General features: G+C 42.1%; 2 protein-coding genes and 2 long non-coding RNA genes across 12 annotated transcripts in view; 2 read left to right on the top strand and 2 right to left on the bottom strand.

Annotated features, from left to right (window-relative positions):
- Window positions 1-12,090, top strand: part of LOC309343485 — a 47,525-nt gene extending 35,435 nt beyond the window's left edge. Inside the window, exon 2 of the long non-coding RNA XR_014157298.1 lies at window positions 10,512-12,090. This is a non-coding gene — a long non-coding RNA (uncharacterized lncRNA). The remainder of the gene's footprint in view (window positions 1-10,511) is intronic.
- Window positions 12,091-14,260: 2,170 nt separating this feature from the next.
- On the bottom strand, window positions 14,261-17,832 carry YOD1 (YOD1 deubiquitinase). The gene is made up of 2 exons (XM_081865040.1): window positions 17,544-17,832; window positions 14,261-15,356 (listed from the first exon to the last, which is right to left on the bottom strand). The coding sequence occupies exons 1-2, from the start codon at window positions 17,749-17,751 to the stop codon at window positions 14,650-14,652; spliced, it is 915 nt and encodes a 304-aa protein (XP_081721166.1). The 5' UTR covers window positions 17,752-17,832; the 3' UTR covers window positions 14,261-14,649.
- Window positions 17,833-18,072: 240 nt separating this feature from the next.
- The window catches only part of PFKFB2 (6-phosphofructo-2-kinase/fructose-2,6-biphosphatase 2), a 38,401-nt gene continuing 36,108 nt past the window's right edge, over window positions 18,073-20,365 (top strand). For 4 of the 9 annotated variants that reach the window (XM_081864948.1, XM_081864946.1, XM_081864949.1 and 1 more), the window contains exons 1-2: window positions 18,073-18,570; window positions 19,342-19,486. In XM_081864948.1, coding sequence (XP_081721074.1) covers window positions 18,301-18,570; window positions 19,342-19,486 — 415 coding nt within the window. In that variant the 5' untranslated portion in view covers window positions 18,073-18,300. The other 5 variants (XM_081864950.1, XM_081864947.1, XM_081864945.1 and 2 more) reach the window with 3 other exon arrangements.
- Window positions 18,913-20,234, bottom strand: LOC309343502. Its single transcript, XR_014157318.1, has 3 exons — window positions 20,169-20,234; window positions 19,694-19,730; window positions 18,913-18,997 (listed from the first exon to the last, which is right to left on the bottom strand). It is a non-coding gene; the product is annotated as an uncharacterized lncRNA (long non-coding RNA).

The following is a 20,365-nucleotide window of genomic DNA, read 5'->3' as shown; positions in this document are numbered from 1 at the left end:
ATCTGTGATCCACAGGAACCAGCTGCTGGAATGAGGCAGGGAAAAACGAAGGATACAGAAGTGCATCTGCAGACTTTAGAGTGGATAGTCATGGTCCAAAACAGACTCAGGCTTATCACCATGTAAATATGCATGGGTATGAAGTCTTATTTTCATTTCTGATCCATCAGAAGTTTCTTGGCTGATGCTAGAACTTGTTCAGATAAATGGGTTGCTATTATATGCAGCAACACCTGGCTGTTCCTACACCTAACTCATGAAAGGCTGGCATCATATAAATGGGAATTATTAATAGTAATTGGGAAATTGTAGGCTTGCTCTAGATTAGTGGAATTTAAACTTCCTACCCTCAGGAAACACTTTCTACATCAATCCATCTCCAGAATACCCCCTGTATAGTACAGAAAATTCAAGGATAAAGCTCCAGTATGCATTCTGAAATACATAGCCATCACTGGAGTCTTACTCCCAAGGAAGAGTGTTCATAGGCTCATAGCATGGGAATAAGTACACCCTATGTACACTTATCCTATGTACACTTAGGAACGCAGGTGGCACTGTGGGTTAAACCTCAGAGCCTAGGGCTTGCCGATCAGAAGGTCAGCAGGTTCGAATCCCCGCAATGGGGTGAGCTCCTGTTGCTCGGTCCCTGCTCTTGCCAACCTAGCAGTTTGAAAGCACAAAGTGCAAGTAGATAAACAGGTACCGTTCCAGCGGGAAGGTAAATGGCGTTTCCGTGCGCTGCTCTGGTTCACCAGAAGCGGCTTAGTCATGCTGGCCACATGACCCAGAAGCTGTACGCCAGCTCTCTCTCGGCCAGTAAAGCGAGATGAGCGCCGCAACCCCAGTTGTCCGCGACTGGACCTAATGGTCAGGGGTTCCTTTACCTTTATATACACTTGCATGCATATCCTAAGTGAGCAAAAGTGCCTGGTGAACCAGTCTCTAGTGATGAGATAGCAGTTTATACATATGAATATGTGGAGCAGAAGCTCAATCACAGCAAAAGTGGCAGAATCCTTGTGGCTTAAGAAAATAGTGGCACCAGTGGGTCTTCAGAATTGGAGTAAAGTGACCAGACTTGCATTCCTGTATGCACTTTGCTGTGAGCAAACCCAGTAACCCACTGAACTATGTGGGATTTAACTCTGCATAAACATTCCTGGTATTATAGGACTGCTAATTAATGCTTTTGAATTATGGTGCTGGAGGAGACTCCTGAGAGTCCCATGGACTGCAAGAAGATCAAACCTATCCATTCTTACAGAAATCAGCTCTGAGTGCTCACTGGAAGGACAGATCCTGAAGCTGAGACTCCAATACTTTGGCCACCTCATGAGAAGAGAAGACTCCCTGGAAAAGACCCTGATGTTGGGAAAGATGGAGGGCACAAGGAGAAGGGGATGACAGAGGACAAGATGGTTGGGTAGTGTTCTCGAAGCTACCAGCATGAGTTTGACCAAACTGCGGGAGGCAGGAGTGCCTGGCGTGCTCTGGTCCACGGGGTCACAAAGAGTCGGATACGACTAAACAACACTCTCTCTCTCTCTATATATATATATAAACGAATGAGTTTACAGGTTATTTCTGTTTCTCTCCCTGTTGTTTGCTGTCCCTCCCCCACCCCACCCACTTTAGAACACATCAAAGAGAGTAAGAATGGTAGCAATATCAACTTTGCAACCTCCCATCCCACCAACCAATTAATTAATTAATGGAACACAACCTTTCTTTGTCGTGCTCTCAAGGCTGCTGGGCTATTTCAGAGATGGCAATAAGCTGCCTATATTTTCAGATGCACAAGTGCCTTTCTTTTGCCTCATACATTTCACTGGGAGGCACCACCATCATTTGGCATGTCGCTCTTCTGCATAGTTTGCTAGTGACACCTTCAAAAGAGAAACTCATAGCTTTGACTCTAATATGTTCCTACCTATTAATTAGTTCCTTCTAGGATGTGGCTTAAAATATATTAGTTCATCAGATTTATTGTCCTAGGTGATTTAACATGGCGTGCTTTACAAATCGGCAACAGGAAAAGCTGAAGAGGCTGGTTCTTTCACAAATTGCTCATGAATCAAGCTTGGGCTGTGCTTTACAAACATTTCCCCAGCACCAGGCATATACAAGAATTCAACCTGAGCATGAGAGATTTACAATCCAAAAATTATTGTCATCCTTCCATTGGCTGTTTATAAAGATTTATGGACTGCTTAAACAGAACTCTCTCAGTGGTGTACATAATAAAAATTGTAGATAAAACGCTGCTAAAGTGTAGCAAATGACCACTATACAAATACTGAGACCCTACTGTAGACCAATAATAAGAACAAATTGCCCAGCAGCTATGATTTATTTAATTTTACAGATTAACAAAGATTTGAATAGTAAAGAAAAGATAAGCTACTTATCAATTCCACATTTACTCTTCTCAATTCCACATTTTTCAGAAAAGGGCAAGAGACTTTAAAACATAAAACAGAGCAAAGGGGAATGGATATTTGAACAAAGAAATGTTGGTAAGATCCCAATAGAAGATTAAGGTCTAATTTTGAAAAATTCTAGGAAAAAGGCAGCCAGGTCTCATTGAATTATATATAACTCATTATTTAACAGACAGGTATAAAATATAGTCTACACTAGGGATGCCGTATTTCAAAAAGTAAAGTTTGCTGAGCTTTTAGAAAACCCACCGAAATTGTTGACCTTTTTAGTAAAAGCTACAAGAATTTTAATCCAGGACACCATTTTAATCCAGAACATATAGCAGCCCTTGTATATACCAATTTTCAACTATGGGTATAGAATGTATTTTCCAAATTTGTTAAATGAAGCCTAAAAGCAAGAAACTACATAGCAAATAACTCTTGTAACAGCAGTTTCTCAGACCCCCACATGACAGAGACAGACTTAGGGAAGCTCAGTCTGTTCTACTGCGCTGGACATGGGCGTTGCATGCAACACTGCAGGGGTGTTGCAACTACATGGTCAATTGAGCAGAATGGAAGGCGAGGGGCAGCGGGCGCTGAATTTTGGCCTTGCACAGCACAATGCTGAAATTCGAAATACCAGACTCCACCCCTGCTCACGAGCATCTTCATGGTTACACAGCTACACAGCTTCACTCCTCAAGTGGGGCTTCAACTTCTAAGATTTGTTCTCAGCATAGAATTTAATGTGCTGTCTATTAAGTGCTGAACTTTATGATCTCTTCTTTGTTGAATTCCGGGTGCGTTCACATTAGTGCTTTACAGCACAATGGGCTTTTTAGTGAGTTCCATGGCACTTTGCCACCTAGCTGTTCACATCACACCAGCTTCATTCGGAATTAGGAACAGCTAAAGGACACCATAGGGATGCAGGTGGTGCTGTGGTCTAAACCACTGAGCATCTTGGGCTTGCCAATCAGAAGGACAGTGGTTCGAATCCCTGCGACTGGGTGAGCTCCCGTTGGTCGGTCCCAGCTCCTGCCAACCTAGCAGTTCGAAAGCACGCCAAAAAGTGCAAGTAAATAGATACCGCTCCGGTGGGAAGGTACCGTAAATGGTGTTTCCGTGCGCTCTGGCACTCGTCAGTGTCCTGTTGTGTCAGAAGCGGTTTAGTCATGCTGGCCACATGACCCGGAAAAACTGTATGCAGACAAACGCCGGCTCCCTCGGCCTGTAAAGTGAGATGAGCACCGCAACCCCAGAGTCGTCTGCGACTGGACTTAACTGTCAGGGGTCCCTTACCTTTTTAAAGGACACCATGCTGGATGTTAGGTTTTCAAATTTTTGAAAAAGTAATGGAAACTAGTCCAAATGCAAATGCTGGAGAGAGGAGACGAGGAGCTGTATTGTTAATTTTAAAGATGAACACAAATTTTAATAGATGTTACCATGTGGAAGTTAGGACAAACAGGGGGCCCCTCCTCTGCCCAACACTGTCTACTCTTTCTTTCCACATCACTGAAGTATTATTCTAAGTTGGCACACAAATGTCACCTCTGAATATGCTTAGCATTCCATTTTCTTAATTATTAACTAAAAAGTACTTGATGGAAGGGGAGAGGAAAAACTCAACATTTATTCCAGCTCAACCAGTACAACACTCCCTAAAGTAGGTTGTGAAAGTGAATAAAAATCAAACAGCAATTTACTTCCCATTAGTCCAGCAGGATAACATTTGAATTAGGACCCACAGTGCAATAGTATGGAATGGACTTCCTGACGAGATGGTCCCTAGAGTGCTGTGACCAGCGGGGTATACTGCACTGCAAAATGAACTACTTTAAGCCACCACTTAACGGGCAATATTTGTCCTGAAGAAGCTCAGTATTTGAGAGGTACCAATTTTGGCATCAACAGTTTGATGAGGTCAAAGGACTAGATAGATAACTTTCAGGATGCTCTAAAGGCTGTCGCTCATGAGTCACTGCGTTATGATTAACACCAGTGCATTGGCCATTGGACTGGCCTGCTGTTTTTTGTATAAGCTCTGCCTACAGCTGTCTTGCTCGTCCTTTGGAAATATGGAGCTCATAGCGGTAGGCCTTACAGATTGGTTGTTAAGAATTTTTAAAAACGTAATGTGTCTAAGGAAAAGATTATGAAATTAAGCTTAACACTAACAATAAGTATTTCCATGAGTCTGGAGATATCTCTGTGTGTCACTTGGTTCCTTTCCTTCTATAAAACAGACTGTGGTGAACTCCTCAAGACAACAGAAAATAAGCAGTATGTTTGATCTGAAATGCTGCAGCACAACTCCAATGGCACAGGACACTTTCTAAAGTGTGTTCTAATTTTGTATTACAGTAATTGATTCAAAATATTTGGTCCTTATATTCTCAGCAATGCAACTCACAATTCCACTTTACCTCTAAAATTATCATTCCACCTTTTTTTCAAAATAAATGCCAAGAAAACTAACAAAAGCCATAAAATATCAAAAAATGCAACAGAAAACATCACATGCCACAAACGCCGTTTTGCCCAAAGGTTTCTGAACAAGAGAAAAGAGATTTGGCAGGTCATCTCAGGAAAATTCTGTAAGTCGAGTGCCACAATCACAAAGTGCCTTAACAAATTTACTTTATGTACTACTACTACTACTAATTTATTTATACCTCGCCCATCTGGCTCGCTTTCCCCAGCCCCTCTGGGCGGCTCCCGAAAGAATATTAAAAACACAAAACATCAAACAATAAAAACTTCCCTAAACAGGCCTGCCTTTAGATGTCTTCTAAAAGTCATAGTTGTTTATTTCTTGGAACAGGGCTTTTAACTAGAATTCCTGTGGTCAAATGATGGTTTATGAAACAAGACTGCATATGCAGGATCTCCTAAGAGTTTTATCTGAGTTAAGCGATTATCCATTTATGGAGCCTTGTTTAACAACATATGAAGTACCTTGCTGGATCTGACTAAGGTCCCCCTGCTCAGCATTGTTAGCAAGAACCCCCACAACCAGAATTCCCATAGTCCACTGGAAATAGACCAGTAGCCCAGTGTTGGCTTTTCACAGGGTCCTGTCATAATGGATGAGTCATCTTAATATAATTAGCATGTACAGTACAGTGGTAGCTCTAGTTACAAACTTAATTTGTTCCGGAGATCCGTACTTAACCTGAAACTGTTCTTAACCAGAGGCGTGCTTTCGCTAATGGGGCCTCTTGCTGACGCTGTGCCACTGGCACACGATTTCCGTTCTCACCCTGGCACAAAGTTCTCAACTCGAGGTAACTCTTCCAGGTTAGCAGAGTTTGTAACCTGAAGTGTTTGTAACCTGAGGCATTTGTAACTCGAGATACCACTGTATATTATTAAATACTGTACCATATGCATCTAGAGATTTGAAACAGAGAAAATAAACAGACATACAAGAAAAAGAATACAGTTTTAGGGCTCAGCCCTGCAATGATACATAATGATTAAGATTTATCGCCTTAGCTGCTTGTCAAACCAGTATGCAGGTAAATTTTGCTGTGGCCTTTACTCTGGATTTCATCCATGTTTTAACTTTAATTCCAGCAGCAAACTTCATTTAAAGAAGCGAAGCGCAGATTGTGGTTACTGAACAAAAATCCACAACTGATTTTGTACATATATTGGTACTCCTTCTCATAATGTATCATTTTTAGTAACATGAAAAGTGTGGGGTGGGGGGAGGAAAGTTCCATTATTCATGATTCAAAGGTATACAACCCCAGGCTGCTAAAATGTGCTATAGTCTGAAAATAGGACTAACACCATTTGAAGTACGAGCATCAAACATTAACCCACAGGGAGCAGCTAGAGCTTTGAAAACAAGTTGCACTGCTTTTGTGGAAAAACATTTTAAATTAAAATGCTTTGTTAATAATGAGCAGAGCGCTGAATCCCACTAGAATGGCAGCAGTCAGTCATTCACTGTTAGCTTCCCACAGATTTTATCCAGCCACCAGCTAAAGCAGGGGTAAGGCCCATGGGCCACAAGCGGCCCAGGGGGGTCGTTTAACCGGCCCACGAGCCGCCCCTGAACCAAGCCGCCTGCTCAGCGAGTCCCCACGTGCTGTGCTAAACCAGCACGGTGCAGGGACTCACTTCTAGAAATTGTCTGTGCATGCCCAGATGCCGAAAATCGCGGACATGTGTGCTCGCACACAATCCGGCCCACAGAATCACCGCTGGAGTGAACCGGCCCAGGCGAGGTAAACCTTGCCGACCCCTGAGCTAAAGCAAAGACCTACAGTAGCAGAAGACCCTTTGCACAAGTGAGCACCTTCTTCCAGCTGAGTTAGTATACTTCCATGCACAGGTGAGCATAAGCTGTAGAATGGCCTATGCCCAAAGCCCCTCTAGTCTTAAGGAAACAACCAAGAGCTATTTGTTCTGCATTCAACCGATCTGCATTTAATCAATTCATGCAATGAGTTGCTTTGCTCTTTTTTATTGTTTTCAATCAGCTGTCATTTCTGTTTGGAGTGCCGAGAGCTACCCTGATGGCTCTAGTAGTGAGCCACATGGCAGTATACAAGTTTTAGAACAATGCACTCCAAAGAAAACTTCTGGTGTCAGAAATACTGTACAGTATGAATATGGAGACGCCCTCTGCTGTTGGAAGTCTCCTGCATGTTAAGCACCACCAAGCATTTCTTTTGGTCTCTAGAAACAAGACTTAGCATTCAAAAGCTTGTGACTAGCTTTAATCAAGCAGAATAGTAAAATCCCAATTAATCTTGCTTAAAATGTAAACATTATCAGTTAACCAAGCGACTAGTAATGATTAAATTTGTAAAGACCAAGCATCAGGACAATTAATAACCTGGATAGAAGGCTTGATAACTAGCTGAGTGATTACAAGTTTTACACACCAAATTAATGTTTTGATTGACCTTGAAAATATAGTTTTTTGAAAAGTTAAGGGACATTCATTGCCATATTGTAGATTTACAATTTTGTAATTCTTCTAGGGAAGAAAAAAATGATCCTGTATTTCTGATGTGCAATTGCAACAAGACCAGCTAAAGGAACATTAGAATAAAACATTATTCATTCTCCCACCAGCCACTCTTAAGGGAATAAATGTGGGGGCGAGGGAAAGAATGGCAAGCCGAAGATTGCACAGGCACACCTTCACACTGTACTCTATGACCCAGAAGGAGTCTGTGCTCCTTGCAGCAACAATACAGAGTATTGTCCAATCGATTTTTACAAGCTCTCCTTCCCTCACAGACATGCAATGTGCCATGCAAGTGAGATGTACTGTTTAAAAGATATTGATGTATTTTGTTTTCTGACCCAAATCACGGTCATTTCCAGAGCATGAGATTAAAAAAACTGAACAATTCTGTTGTTTTTCAAATGAAGGGAAAGCATCCCTTTTATAAAGCACCATTACCTCCCATAAGTTGCTCATGTTTTATAATATTCTAGGAGTGCTTCATAGTTGCTCATCAATGCCTACCGTACAAGTAAGCCATATGGCATCAAATGCATTGATGGCCAAAGCTCAAATGGAGAGCACATGTATTGCACATAGGAGAGCCAAGTTCAATTAATTTTACTGAAGAAGGGATGAGGTAGTAGATGATAGGCACGACGTCTGCTCGACACCCTGGAGAGCTGCTAAAAGTATGAATAGAAAATATTAGGCTAGATGGTTCATCAGTCAAACTCAATAAAATGCAGCTTTATACATTCATTTAACTGACTTAAGTACTTTGGCAATCTAAACACATTTGTAGTTCATCAATTTCACTACAAGAAATAAACTGACATTTATTGGTTTGGTTTGGTTTTTATTATGTATTCTGTGTTTTTATTTTGTCTTTTTATGCTGTGAACTGCCCGGAGATCTACAGATGAAGGGTGGTATACAAATTTAAATAATAGTATTTTTTGGTAGAAGAGGCAAGAGTCACATTTTCAGTAGAGTTTGCAGCAGTCCTTGTACTCTATGCACATGTTCAAATACCAATGTTTATTCAAGATAAAAAGCAGAAAGAAGTACAAGTGATCACAATGCATGCATAAATATTACAGTTTATTGCTGCTATAACGACTTTAAACTCAAGGGCACATGTTCAACAGAACATACTTTAATGGTATGAAACAGCAAGATGCAGTGCCATTGGGAAATAGTTACCAGGAGTTTTAAAATGTTGTATATCAGAAAAATAATTAATAATGCACTTTCTGCACCACTTAACTCCTAGGCAAAAACACTAAACTTGTAAACTTTGATTGACAAGCTTTTAAAGTGCTGTTAGTTGAGACCGTCATCTCATATAAGAGTGTGCGAAAGGCCACATGCTTAAGAGTAAGTGAAGTTCCTTCATCTTTATGGAAGTTAGTGCTGGTGATAGCTGCCAGATCTGTAAGTCTCAGAACAGAGCTTCAACATATAATCCAGTCAAGTAACATTACAGGTTTGCGTTTCATTAACATTTAGACATTCAATATTTATACCACACCCAGTTCTCAACATTTACTGAAGTGTTCAAAGGTTAATGATAGCACTCAGAACATTAATATGGCAGTTGTATGTAGCAGTACATAGAAGCTGGCACTGAACAGAGACTAGGAATAGATGCATCTGTTCATCATTCCAGACTGAAGACGACAGTAGGAAAAACATTTTTCCCTATTATAAAAGGATATATTATGTTGTAACATTAAATAAGAAAACTACTGGAAGAGACTTGTCTTTCTATTGTCCTATGTCAACATAGTCATTTTGAGAAATTCCTATCATGTATTCTTTTCCACCAGAGATTGAATGTGTTCAGTAATGATGCTTTCAACCAATAATTTTCAGAATAATATTTCATATCAACTCCTTCCACAGGACATGGAAGTCCTATGAATTAATTGATATTTCTGTATCTATAAGAGGAATGCAGACAGTAGCTTCTAAAGACAATGCAGGTGTAATTTTTTTAAAAATAATAATAATCAAAAAACATCACAAAGGAACAGGGAACACTGACTATTTGATAAATACAGTTTTTATTTTTTAAAATGTGTTCTAGGCTGTGACCTAGGCCTCGGATTTACCAGCATACTTGAGTTTTCTGTGCAAAGTAGTTCTGAAGGCAATGGGACATCCTGACAGAAGAACAGTATTTCCTGCAGGAAGGTTTATGTCCTATTTGATTGGTGCATGGAGGAATGGGGGTATCATCCCTACAAGGAAAATCTTAAGTGTTTAGGACTAGTCTAGAAGAGGCAAAGGGAAACATGAGCGATTTATGAGATTACAAAGCATGGGGGAAGCTGGGAGGGTATTTCCCCCCACTCATTTCATAATAATAGCACTCAGGGTCACCCATTGGTGATTTGTGATTGATTCAGTACAATAAACCTTAACAGACAACTACTGGAATTTGCTACTAAAGCATACGGTAAGGGCTGCTAGCTTAAATGGCTTGGCCTATCAATGGCTATTTGGCAAAAGTCAAATGGCACCTCCATGTTCAGAGGCAGCATGACTTTGATAACCAGATGTTAAAGAGAAACGGGAGAGCTTTCAGATTAAAACAGCCAGCGAGATTTAACAGGCTTTTAGTTTAAAAAGTCTGTTTCAAGGCGGTTTGTATAATTTCAAACATTTTGCTCCTCAAATGCATCAATCTTTCATGGTCCTTTGAAGGTACATGGCTCCTGGTTTCAGCAAAATCAACCTGATCTACATTTGAAAATACTTTATCAAAAAGAATTAAAACGTAATGTGCATACATAATACTGATGGTCAAATTCAGGAAGACAAAATAACACTTTTGCACTTGTTTTCACTTTTTTAAAGATAGGCTGCAGGGGGGTTAAAGTCTACTAGTTCAATATTAACCATTATCAAGCGTTGCCTCCTGAAAAACCACAGCAAAACCATAAAACTGTAGCTTGAGATATACTTCCAAAATTAACATTTACTAGGAAAAGATATACAAAACTAATGACCTAGGGAATCTTTGTCCATACAAACAATAAGTCACCTTCACACCACTGTTGTGAACATTACTAATTTCTCAACCAGGCAAAGTGAGAACAAAGTAACAGTCTACCAACAGTCTGAGACAGTCAAGGCTCACCTCAAGAGGTTCTGCCTTTGCCCGACCCCCCTTTCCCCCAGAAAATCCGCTCTTTAGTGCTAAGTTGAAGCAAACGTTAATCCACAGAAAACCTGACTGATGTTTGCTTCGATTCAGCAGTAAACAGCAGGTTTTCCTGGGGCAATCAGAAGTGTGGATGAGCCTTAAGTGAACAAATACGGGAATATAAATTTACTCTGAGCTAAAGGACCACATGGATTCAAGTGAATTTCACTCACATCAGTACTTTCAGATCACAGCTTTTGTATCTTATTTCAAATACCATATTTTTTGCTCTATAAGACTCACTTTTTCCCTCCCCAAAAGTAAGGGGAAATGTGTGTTCGGCTTATGGAGCGAATACAGGCTGCACAGCTATCCCAGAAGCCAGAACAGCAAGAGGGATCGCTGCGCAGCGATCCTTCTTGCTGTTCTGGCTTCTGAGATTCAGAATATTGTTTTCTGAGATTCAGAATATTGTTTTCCTCTTCCAAAAACTAGGTGTGTCTTATGGTCTGGTGTGTCTTATAGAGCGAAAAATACGGTACATTCAATTGGAGGTCCTACTGATTTTAATGCAAACTTCTTCAAAGTACATGGCTTTAGGCCTGGTGTTCGGCCAGCTCAAGTATTTTGTGTAAAATGCGTCACATATTTATTTTCTCTATTCTTCCACACATTTTAGACCTATATGCACAGGCTTGTAAAAAGTTACTGGAAGAGACTTAAAACAAAACTATTTAAAAAAATTAAATTAGTTTCTCAGTGCAATGCTAGGCATATCTACTCAGAAATAAAACCCACGAGTTCAATTAGACTCACTCCTAGGTATGTGTGTGCTGCACTCTTAGTCAGTCTGACTTGAAAGTCAACATCAGTATCAATATCACTTATTCAAAATCCATCTGTTTCATTGGCTTCACTCTTCATATGCACTACTTAAGACACAATCAAGCAAAGCCGAAAACACATTAATTGGAATTACAGTTGTACCTCAGCTCCCGAACGCCTTGGGAGTCGAACATTCCGGCTTCCGAACGATCGAAAACCAGAAGTGAGTGTTCCAGTTTTCGAAAGTTCTTTTGGAAGCCAAATGTCCGACAGGGCTTCCACGGCTTCCAATTGGCTGCAGGAGCTTCCTATCAGAAGCTGCGCATTGGAAGTTGAATGTTTTGGAAGTCAAACGGAATGGATTCTGTTCAAGTTCCGAGGTACGACTGTATTTACACCTTTGCTTCCTTCAGCCAAGGAAAAATTGGAAGTGTCTTCCTGAAGCATAGCCCTACTGTACTTGACTTGTCCAATTAAGGCTTCTGTCAAAATATCACAGGACAATTCTATGTAGTATCTGCACTAGCCTGACCCAGCTAGTTAGTTATGAGCTAGGGTGTAACCCTATGCATTTTTCTGGGAGTAAAGCACCACTAGACACAGTCAGACTTCGTGCTGAGTAGCCATGCACAGAATTGTAGTGCAAGCTTTGCTGAAAGCAATGGAAGTATTTCATTCTAACTTTTCCCTTTGCTATAAATGGAACTTAACATCACCTGGCCAGAACAAATCTGTTTTCATCAACCATCCTGAGCACCTATAACTGGATGAGCACAAACATTTCAATGTTTCCAAACGGAAATAATGTAGAAGTATAGCAAAATGGCTAAAAAACATATGTAGCGAATGTAAAGAATCCTTCAAAAGGTAAAAGCATAATGTTAAGGTCTAGCACCCCAAACCAACAGCACAGACAGCTGAAAGCACAAACAGCCATGTCAACATCATAGTGCAACACGTCAGTAGTGCATGTCAGCTGCAATCTCATTCCAATACCAATCAAATATTAGACTCTGGGCGGGAAATACAGTGGTGCCCCGCAAGACGAACGCCTCGCAAGACGGAAAACCCACTAGACAAAAGGGTTTTCTGTTTTGGAGGCGCTTCGCTAAACGAATTTCTCTATGGGGTTGCTTCGCAAGATGAAAAAATCTTGCGAGTTCCCGCGGTTTCCCCCCGGTTTTTTTCCCCTTTTCCTAAGCTGCTAAGCCGCTTAACAGCTGATCCGCTGATAAGCCGCTTAACAGCTGATCGCTAAAAGCCGCTAGACCGCTAATAGCGCTAATCCGCTAAGCTGTCAATGGGCTTGCTTCGCAAGACGAAAAAACCGCTAGACGAAGAGAATCGCGGAACGGATTCTTTTAGTCTTGCGAGGCACCACTGTATTAGACTCTGAGCGGGATTGATGCCACTGACTCTGTCATGGAATAAGCCTCAACCTGCTTATGTTGGACAACTTTATGCTGTGCTGAAATTGGCATTTATGGCTGATCCCAGCATAATGTAAACCCATAGTAGGCTGCTAGCACTGGCTCCTTGCAACTCCAAGGCTCATGCTACATTTATTTTCCCACTTAACTATGGATGAGTTGGGGGACTTTTATAAATATGCAGGCCTTTAATTATAGGAAAATAAGATTCTTAGTCCTAACAGGTGTACCTACTGGATCTAAAAAAATGCCTTTAAAAAGATCCTTGCCTTAAAAAAAATGTTCTAACTTAAACTGAAATTAAATTAGCCCAGGGGTAAATGTGGGTGTTCTGCAATCTATTAATGACCTGGATTCTACTAAAAATAAAAAATGTACATGTTAACCAAACTATTAATTATTCATAATTAAAGAAGACAGAAGCATTCAAGTGATAAAAGTTATTTAGATACCAGGTACAATCCAAATACTGAAGCAGTTTCAAGACCCAACGCCAAGAGCCCATGTACAAAATAGCTTACACTAACCAGTGATACGTTACCCACTTAAAGGCCTCAGCAGCAGGAAGACTGTGGCACTTAACCATGCGATATAATAAGAGTTGGATCACAGTATAGGAGCACTTGCTGTCATATTAATAATGGCAACCACAAATGTATAACTAGCAAGTCGCCAAATTGTGGTACTGGATATAGATCAAGAACTACCACTATTGGTGAGAAGCACCAATCCCAATTGACAGATTATATAAACATGCTAACCCCTCAGTTCACATCATAAAGCAGGTACATGTTTGAGGTTCATCTTTCTTGGACATGTTTCAAGAGGAGACAATCAGCAGTTAGCGAAATCCAGCACTGCCATATTTAGAAACCAGAAAAGAGGCAGAGTTACTTGGAATTTGGCCCCAAAAGTTCCACATTAAGCAAATAAACATGTGGCAATTTGGGAGGGGGCATGAAATATCCCCCCAATGCACCTTGAGTATATGATTTATCTGTTGTTTTAAAAAACTTTTATTTGTCTTGCTTGGAATGTTGGAATTTCAGTAATTTTGAAGAACGTGCCATGCACGTAATGCTCGAAAGCCTCCAAGCAGGCAACAACAGTTTAAAATGTAATTAATGGGCACCAATATATTAAGTACTAAGGAAATGTGGTCTTATTGGTAGCTTTTCACTATCTAAGACAGCTGAAGACTAAACCTCCAAGCTGAAGCCCTTTATCATGACAGCTTCACTTACGCAAACATGGTATGCTTGTTCAGTGATTTGAAATAAACCAGGTTTGGGATTCCTATATTGAAGAGGCAACTGTGTAGCTTATCTGCCTTTAGTTAAACAAATACACACATTTTGCATGAACAAAGCTGAGAGACACAAGTAATCTTACCAAATTTGAATGGAAACCAACTTAAACTCTTCAGTAGACTGTATAATCAAAAACTCTGTAACCAAGCTGACATTTTTATTCCATCAGTGATTCTAAAATCTTATATGCAAGCCTAGCTAGCTACAGTAGTGAGTGCATAATCAGTTGTGTCACAGAGGAATTCCTGCATCAGCTGTTCAGATTCTTTCAAGAGCAGTTGGTATCAATAGTTGTCTCTAGTTCTCTTAGACATGCAAAAGAACACTCCAAGCCAGTTGGAAAATGACACACATACACGCTTGTAAACTTCTCAAACTAACCACAGCAAACCTGTGCGCATCAGCCATAATTAAATTTAGGTCTTTCAAGCTTATAATGGATTCATCTGATTACATACAGCTTATTTAAAAACCTGGAGGCTTGTTCTTGTTCCGTGAGGTAGTAGATATAACCAACCCCACAGAAAATTCACACTTCTCCAAAGTTGGTGTGCCCAGTCTCCTTGGCATGTTCTCTGGCTTCCACTTGCCCTGTTAATCCTTTCTGACACACCATACATCTCAATGTAAACCGGTTTACGTCAGTAAACTGTCTTTTTCTTCTGGCTTCATCTGCTAACTCCAAAGCCTGTGCAAGGACAATGTCATCAGATGCTGAAAAAATTGTCTGGGGTGGAATATCTGAATTGGGAATTTTACGCTCAAGTGGATCATAGTGAATACCATCATAAATTAAAAGAACCCGTTTGGCATAGCCAGCATCTTCCCCAAAACGATCAATTCTAACCGTCTGAGTGTCCACTACACAAATTTCACATTGATAGAATTTAGACAAAATGGAAACCTCAATTGCACCTCCCCATGTATCTTCTCTTCTGATCCATTCACAGTATTCCTGGTTAGTTTTTCCTAGTACTGCCTCACTATAGGATTCTGGATCACTTGCTACTATCTGAGCTATAAGATTTCTCATCTCTGGGGCACATCCTGGGTCATAAACCCCACCTTCTACCACATAGTATATACTGGTAAAGAGACATGAGTTATCTGCTGGAACAACCTTCCGAGCAAGCACAGGGAGTGCTTCCCTGACTGAATTAGGAACAGTCCGTTTTGTAACTATGGGTGACTCAGTCTTGGGCTTGGCTGCATCTTCTTCAACTATTAGTGTATCACCTGTCAAGAAAAACAGAACAAAGAAATAAAGGTATAGTTTACTGCAGCAATTAAGAGCATGAACTACAAGTCCCTCCCTACTGAGTCTCAGTCGACCATCAATTAATCTTTCAGATCCCCCCCCCCCCGGCATTATGTAATAGAGTAATAATATTCTGTAGGCTGAAATGAGAAAATATATTAAGTACTCTGATACTCAGGTAAAGCATTATAAAAACTGGTCATGAATATGTAGGTAAGATTTAGATTTTACTGCCAGCATGATTTCCTGGTGGCTAAATGCAGAAATCAGAAAACTCAAAATTTCATTGTAGGGCTTCTAGAAACAGCTTTAAAATTTAACAGTCAACAATTTCTGAATGTTTTCTTCAGATGTCAACGGGATTATTGTGCATATAGAACTACAGCTCACTGAGTTTTATGACACATTGTGTTTTTGGAATTACAACCTATTCCTGAACAAGATTTATACACACAAAAAGAGAAAGAGAGAGAGAGAACATATTTCCCATTTTAAATAGATGGGAAGCTACACTAATCCTCTTGTGCATCAGGGTAGGCTGAGAATATTCAATACTAATACTAACAGCAAAAATCTGAAATTTAATTAGTGGGTAGTAACAACCAACACCCAGCCAATTTTAGACAATTATAGGATGTCAAAACATCTGTGTCATTGTTTCAATATTTCCTGTTATGTGATTGAATACATGCTGTGCTTCAGAAATATTTTGCAATGTGTAGTTTCCCTCCAAAGAAATGTTGCACCACTCATCTTTTGATAACTACAATTTGTTAAGAAGACAGCCTAATATTATTACTGGACAGAACTATTCCTCTTAAGCTGCCAATACTAAAGAGGGCAGGTAAGAGGAGAACATGGAAGACAATTGAACTGCTTTATTCTAAGATATATAGGACGTAAACCCAGCAGAGGGGAAGAAAGGGCACTCCTGCATTTCTATCCGTTTCCTGTTGTAATCAGAAGCAAAAGTAAAGAAAGGGAAGCAACGTATTTTGGCAATTTTTGGAGTGTGTCTAAACTTCCTCCTCCCTGTACAGTGGTACCTCAGGTTACATACGCTTCAGGTTACAGACTCCGCTAACCCAGAAATAGTGCTTCAGGTTAAGAACTTTGCTTCAGGACAAGAACAGAAATCGTGCTCTGGCGGCGCGGCGGCAGCAGGAGGCCCCATTAGCTAAAGTGGTGCTTCAGGTTAAGAACAGTTTCAGGTTAAGAATGGACCTCCAGAACGAATTAAGTATTTAACCCAAGGTATCACTGTATGTGGACTTGTGGGGGGCATAGATAGCTTTGGATCCTTGCAGCTTCCTAGAACACCCCCTTTTTGCCCCACCATGTTGGAGCTCCAACAGTGTTTGGGCCAAGACACCTAAGGAGGAAGAAACAGAAAAGGAGACTCTGACATCAGGTCTCCTTTCCCAACACTAAAGGGGTAGATCCATTCTATCCTATAGCCTCTGGGACACACTTCCAAGGAACACAGGATAGCATTCTAAAACCATTTGCGAAAACACTCATTCAGCTGCACCAACTGAAATCAGGCTTGTCCCTTCCTTACCAGCTGGCAGAAAAGGAAATGACTGGTGCCCTCCAGATGTTACTGGACTATGTCTCCATCATCTCTTACCATTGGTCGTGTGGCTGGGGCTGGAGGGAACTGCTTGAAACACCCAAGAGGGCGCCAGGTTGGGGAGGAAGGATAGATACATCCATTCTAACTGGCCAAAAAACTGAACGAAAATCCCAACCTATGTTACTATTACAGGCTGCTTTTAATCAGTGTTGGACATAACTGGATCTGCTCACCACCTTGGATCTTACCTTTGAAAAGTGTGGTGATGGCAACCAACTTGGAATCTTTTAAAAAGGGGAACAGACAAATTCGCGGAGCAGAATAAGCCCAGTAACACTTGGTTGCGATGCCTACCTACAGTACCCTGTGTTCCCAGTTCCGGTGTAAGATGCCTCTGAATGCCACTTTGCGAGGACGCATATCCCAAGGCTACTCGTGAACTGACCCTTCGTCCAGCTACACAACAGAAGGCCACACTGCCACACATCGTACAGGGCCAGGAAGAGTTTCGAGGGACACCCCCCCCCCGGCTTCTCAGGAGGAAGCTAAGACACCCCCCCAAAAAAATTTCTCATCTGAAGAGGCCTACCAGAGTGGATGCCGAGCTCCCCGAGGCGCCGCTCCTCGTCGCTGAGGTCGAGGCCGAGCGGGGGGAAACCGAGCAGCAGGCGCTGGGCCTTGACGGGGACCCCGGTGAGGGTAGCGATCGCGGCCTGGAGCTCGCGCAGGCGGGAGTGCGCCGTGAGTCCGGGCAGCGGATAGGAGCCGCTCCGGGCTTTACAGCGCAGCCGCAACATCTCGCCGCCTGATGTTCCAGAGTTGTCCCGGCGGCGGCTGCCGGGTTTCGGAGCCCCCCAACAGCAAAATGGCGGCGGCTACCGGCAGCCCTCGCGCCTCCTTCCTCAGACTTCCTATTGGTCCCTTTCTCCCATCGAACCAACGTGCACGGCACCGGGGCAACCAATCAGATTCGGGGGAGAGCTCCCAGCCAAAGATCGCTTGAAAACATCCGGCTTAGGCGACTCCCACGCCATTCCTTCCACGCGCATGCGCGGTAGAGGAGGCTCTGAGCCCGGAGGCTTAAGATGCCTCGTCTCGGCGGCGGCGGCGGCTTTCTGCGCTCCCTTTCCCCCACATTGTTTTGTAACAGGAGCCGCTGCTACGCGGAGCCTCTTTGCACATGCGTTTGCGGCGTGGGCCCCGAACCGTTTGCTGGATTACATTTGGCCCATTATAAGTGCCACCAGCCCTCTGGATAAGTTTCCTGCCCGCGGTTACCTGTCGTCCCCCCGTGGACGGGTTGCTTTTCAAACTCAGTCCGCGAACGTGTGCACGCATTGAGTGTGATGCAACACCCAAGAAATATGATGGATGTACAGGGCTTATGTAATTTCATGCACATCGTTAAATACACCACCACCCTTGAGAAATACCCTTGTGATCATACGCAAGTGTACGATAACCCTCCTTTTGCCTGTTTTTTTCCGTTTCCCTCTTTCTGCGTTTCTTTGCGTCACTTACTGAATTCGCACCTCGTAGCCGGCGCTGCCGGTTGGCCGTTTTCATTTCCGCATCTTCACAGAGCCGGCCTCCTTTTCCCTCTCGGCCTCTGGAAGGTAAAATAGGATGCACCTGGATACCTGCTGCTGAGGTTTCGGATGCACTGCAGTGCCCTGGCTTCACTGGCCTGTGGGGGCAGGCAGGACGGGGGGCGGGCTCTTTCTCAATCTGCATTTCTGCTTTGGAGCTGCCGGACCGGCTCCCGTTCTGTGCTCAAGACGCTGGACTTGCTGTCTCCAGCGACGGCGTGCTAAATTCTGCAGGTGTGTTGGGCCCGGCGGGAGGAAAGGCTCTTTGAGCTTGAGCAAGAGATTTTGAGGCTCCAGCTGCTGAACTGACAGGAAGGCTCTAACTCCAGATATAAATCCTCGTCAACAGTTATTCGCGGCTACATGTCTGGGATCACCGGTGTGTGTTGCTTCTGGCTTTGGGCTGATCACTGTAATGCCCTCTAGCCTAGAAAGGTCTTTAGCAATTGGAATTCTGCAAAAAAGAGAGAAAGAGAAAGATGATGATGTAATTGTCAAATGACGGATGCTAAGGATTATATACAGTGCAAATACCCATTTCCTGGTAGTAAAGGTCTCTTCAGGGAGAATGAGACCTTTTCCTACTTTCCTTCTTTATGGGGTTTGTGCCATCTTTGAAAATAGTACGATGAGTATCTCTTGACCTTGATTAGCAACTTCAATGTAGCTTCCGCTTTTCCCTGCCCCACTTTAGTCCCTCTTGGAAGGAACATCAGGGACAGATTGCTGTTTGTGCATGTTGTTCTTTTACTGCCAGAGAGCTGAGCATTTCATAATACTCCTCCTTTGGTTTTCCAGAAGAAGGCTGGCGATCAAAAGAGAGGAAGTGTGTGCCTTGTAGCAATGTCAGGGGATGCAGCTCCAGTACCAGAGCAGGTAAACAGCAACGGTTGCAACCAAGAAAACAGACCTTCAAATCAGCGATTCTCGGAGAAAAAGTGCTGTGAGTATTTGTGATGCTTTGCTTTGCTGGGCAGCACATATATAAATACTGAAACAAAAGTGGTGTGTGGGTGTGGGTGGGTGTGCTCCAACTTTCAAATTTATCGCAGTGCTAAATATAGGGATGAATTATTCCCCGGGGCACAACCCTTGATGTTATGAGACCAAGCTAAATTATATATAGCGACAAGCTTTCTTTTAGCCTCACCTGTTTCACAGGGGTTGTTCTGAGGAGAAAAAAAGCTCTGGAAAGAGAAGAGGGAGAACCATGTTAATTTGATATGTGAAGTTCTGTGAAAGGCAGAATAAAAATAAAATTGGAATAGAAATACTTTAAAGGAATTGATAATGGGATTAATTTTATATAAATTACTGTCAGCCTGGCCCACGGCTACTTGTGTCATTTCTGTTAAAGTGACTAAACTACTACCACTTCCCCCACTTTGAATAGCTGCATACTTTTAGAATGTCTGCCAAAGGGTTAGTTGTATTCTGTAGGACCCTAGTTTCTTCCTACAACTGTCACAGAGTCATGAGATAGTTTGCTAATGAAGAATAAACAACCTCAATACCAGGATCCTTTAACCTATATTCTTAGAACTCATTATTTGTTTTAGATCCTCTGGGAAGAGGGTGAATAAGTAAATGAATGTGAAGTCCAGTAGGTCAGTAGGGTAACTTACATTCAGTTCCTTCTACACTGGTAGGGCTTCTTGCAGTCTTGTGATTACAGAAAATATACATGCAACTGCCAGTCTCTCTCTACCACCAGGAAATTGCTTGTCTGCACCCCATTCCAAAATATTTCTCTCTGGCTGTATGACTGTAGTCCCTGCAGTATTCCTGTAATCAGTGCTTTTTTTCTGGGGGGACGTATACC

This window comes from Podarcis erhardii, assembly GCF_964252035.2.
Source record: "Podarcis erhardii genome assembly, chromosome: 6".
Lineage (NCBI taxonomy): Eukaryota > Metazoa > Chordata > Lepidosauria > Squamata > Lacertidae > Podarcis > Podarcis erhardii.
Note: the sequence above shows the minus strand (reverse complement) of the source record. Positions and strands in the feature narration are given on the sequence as shown.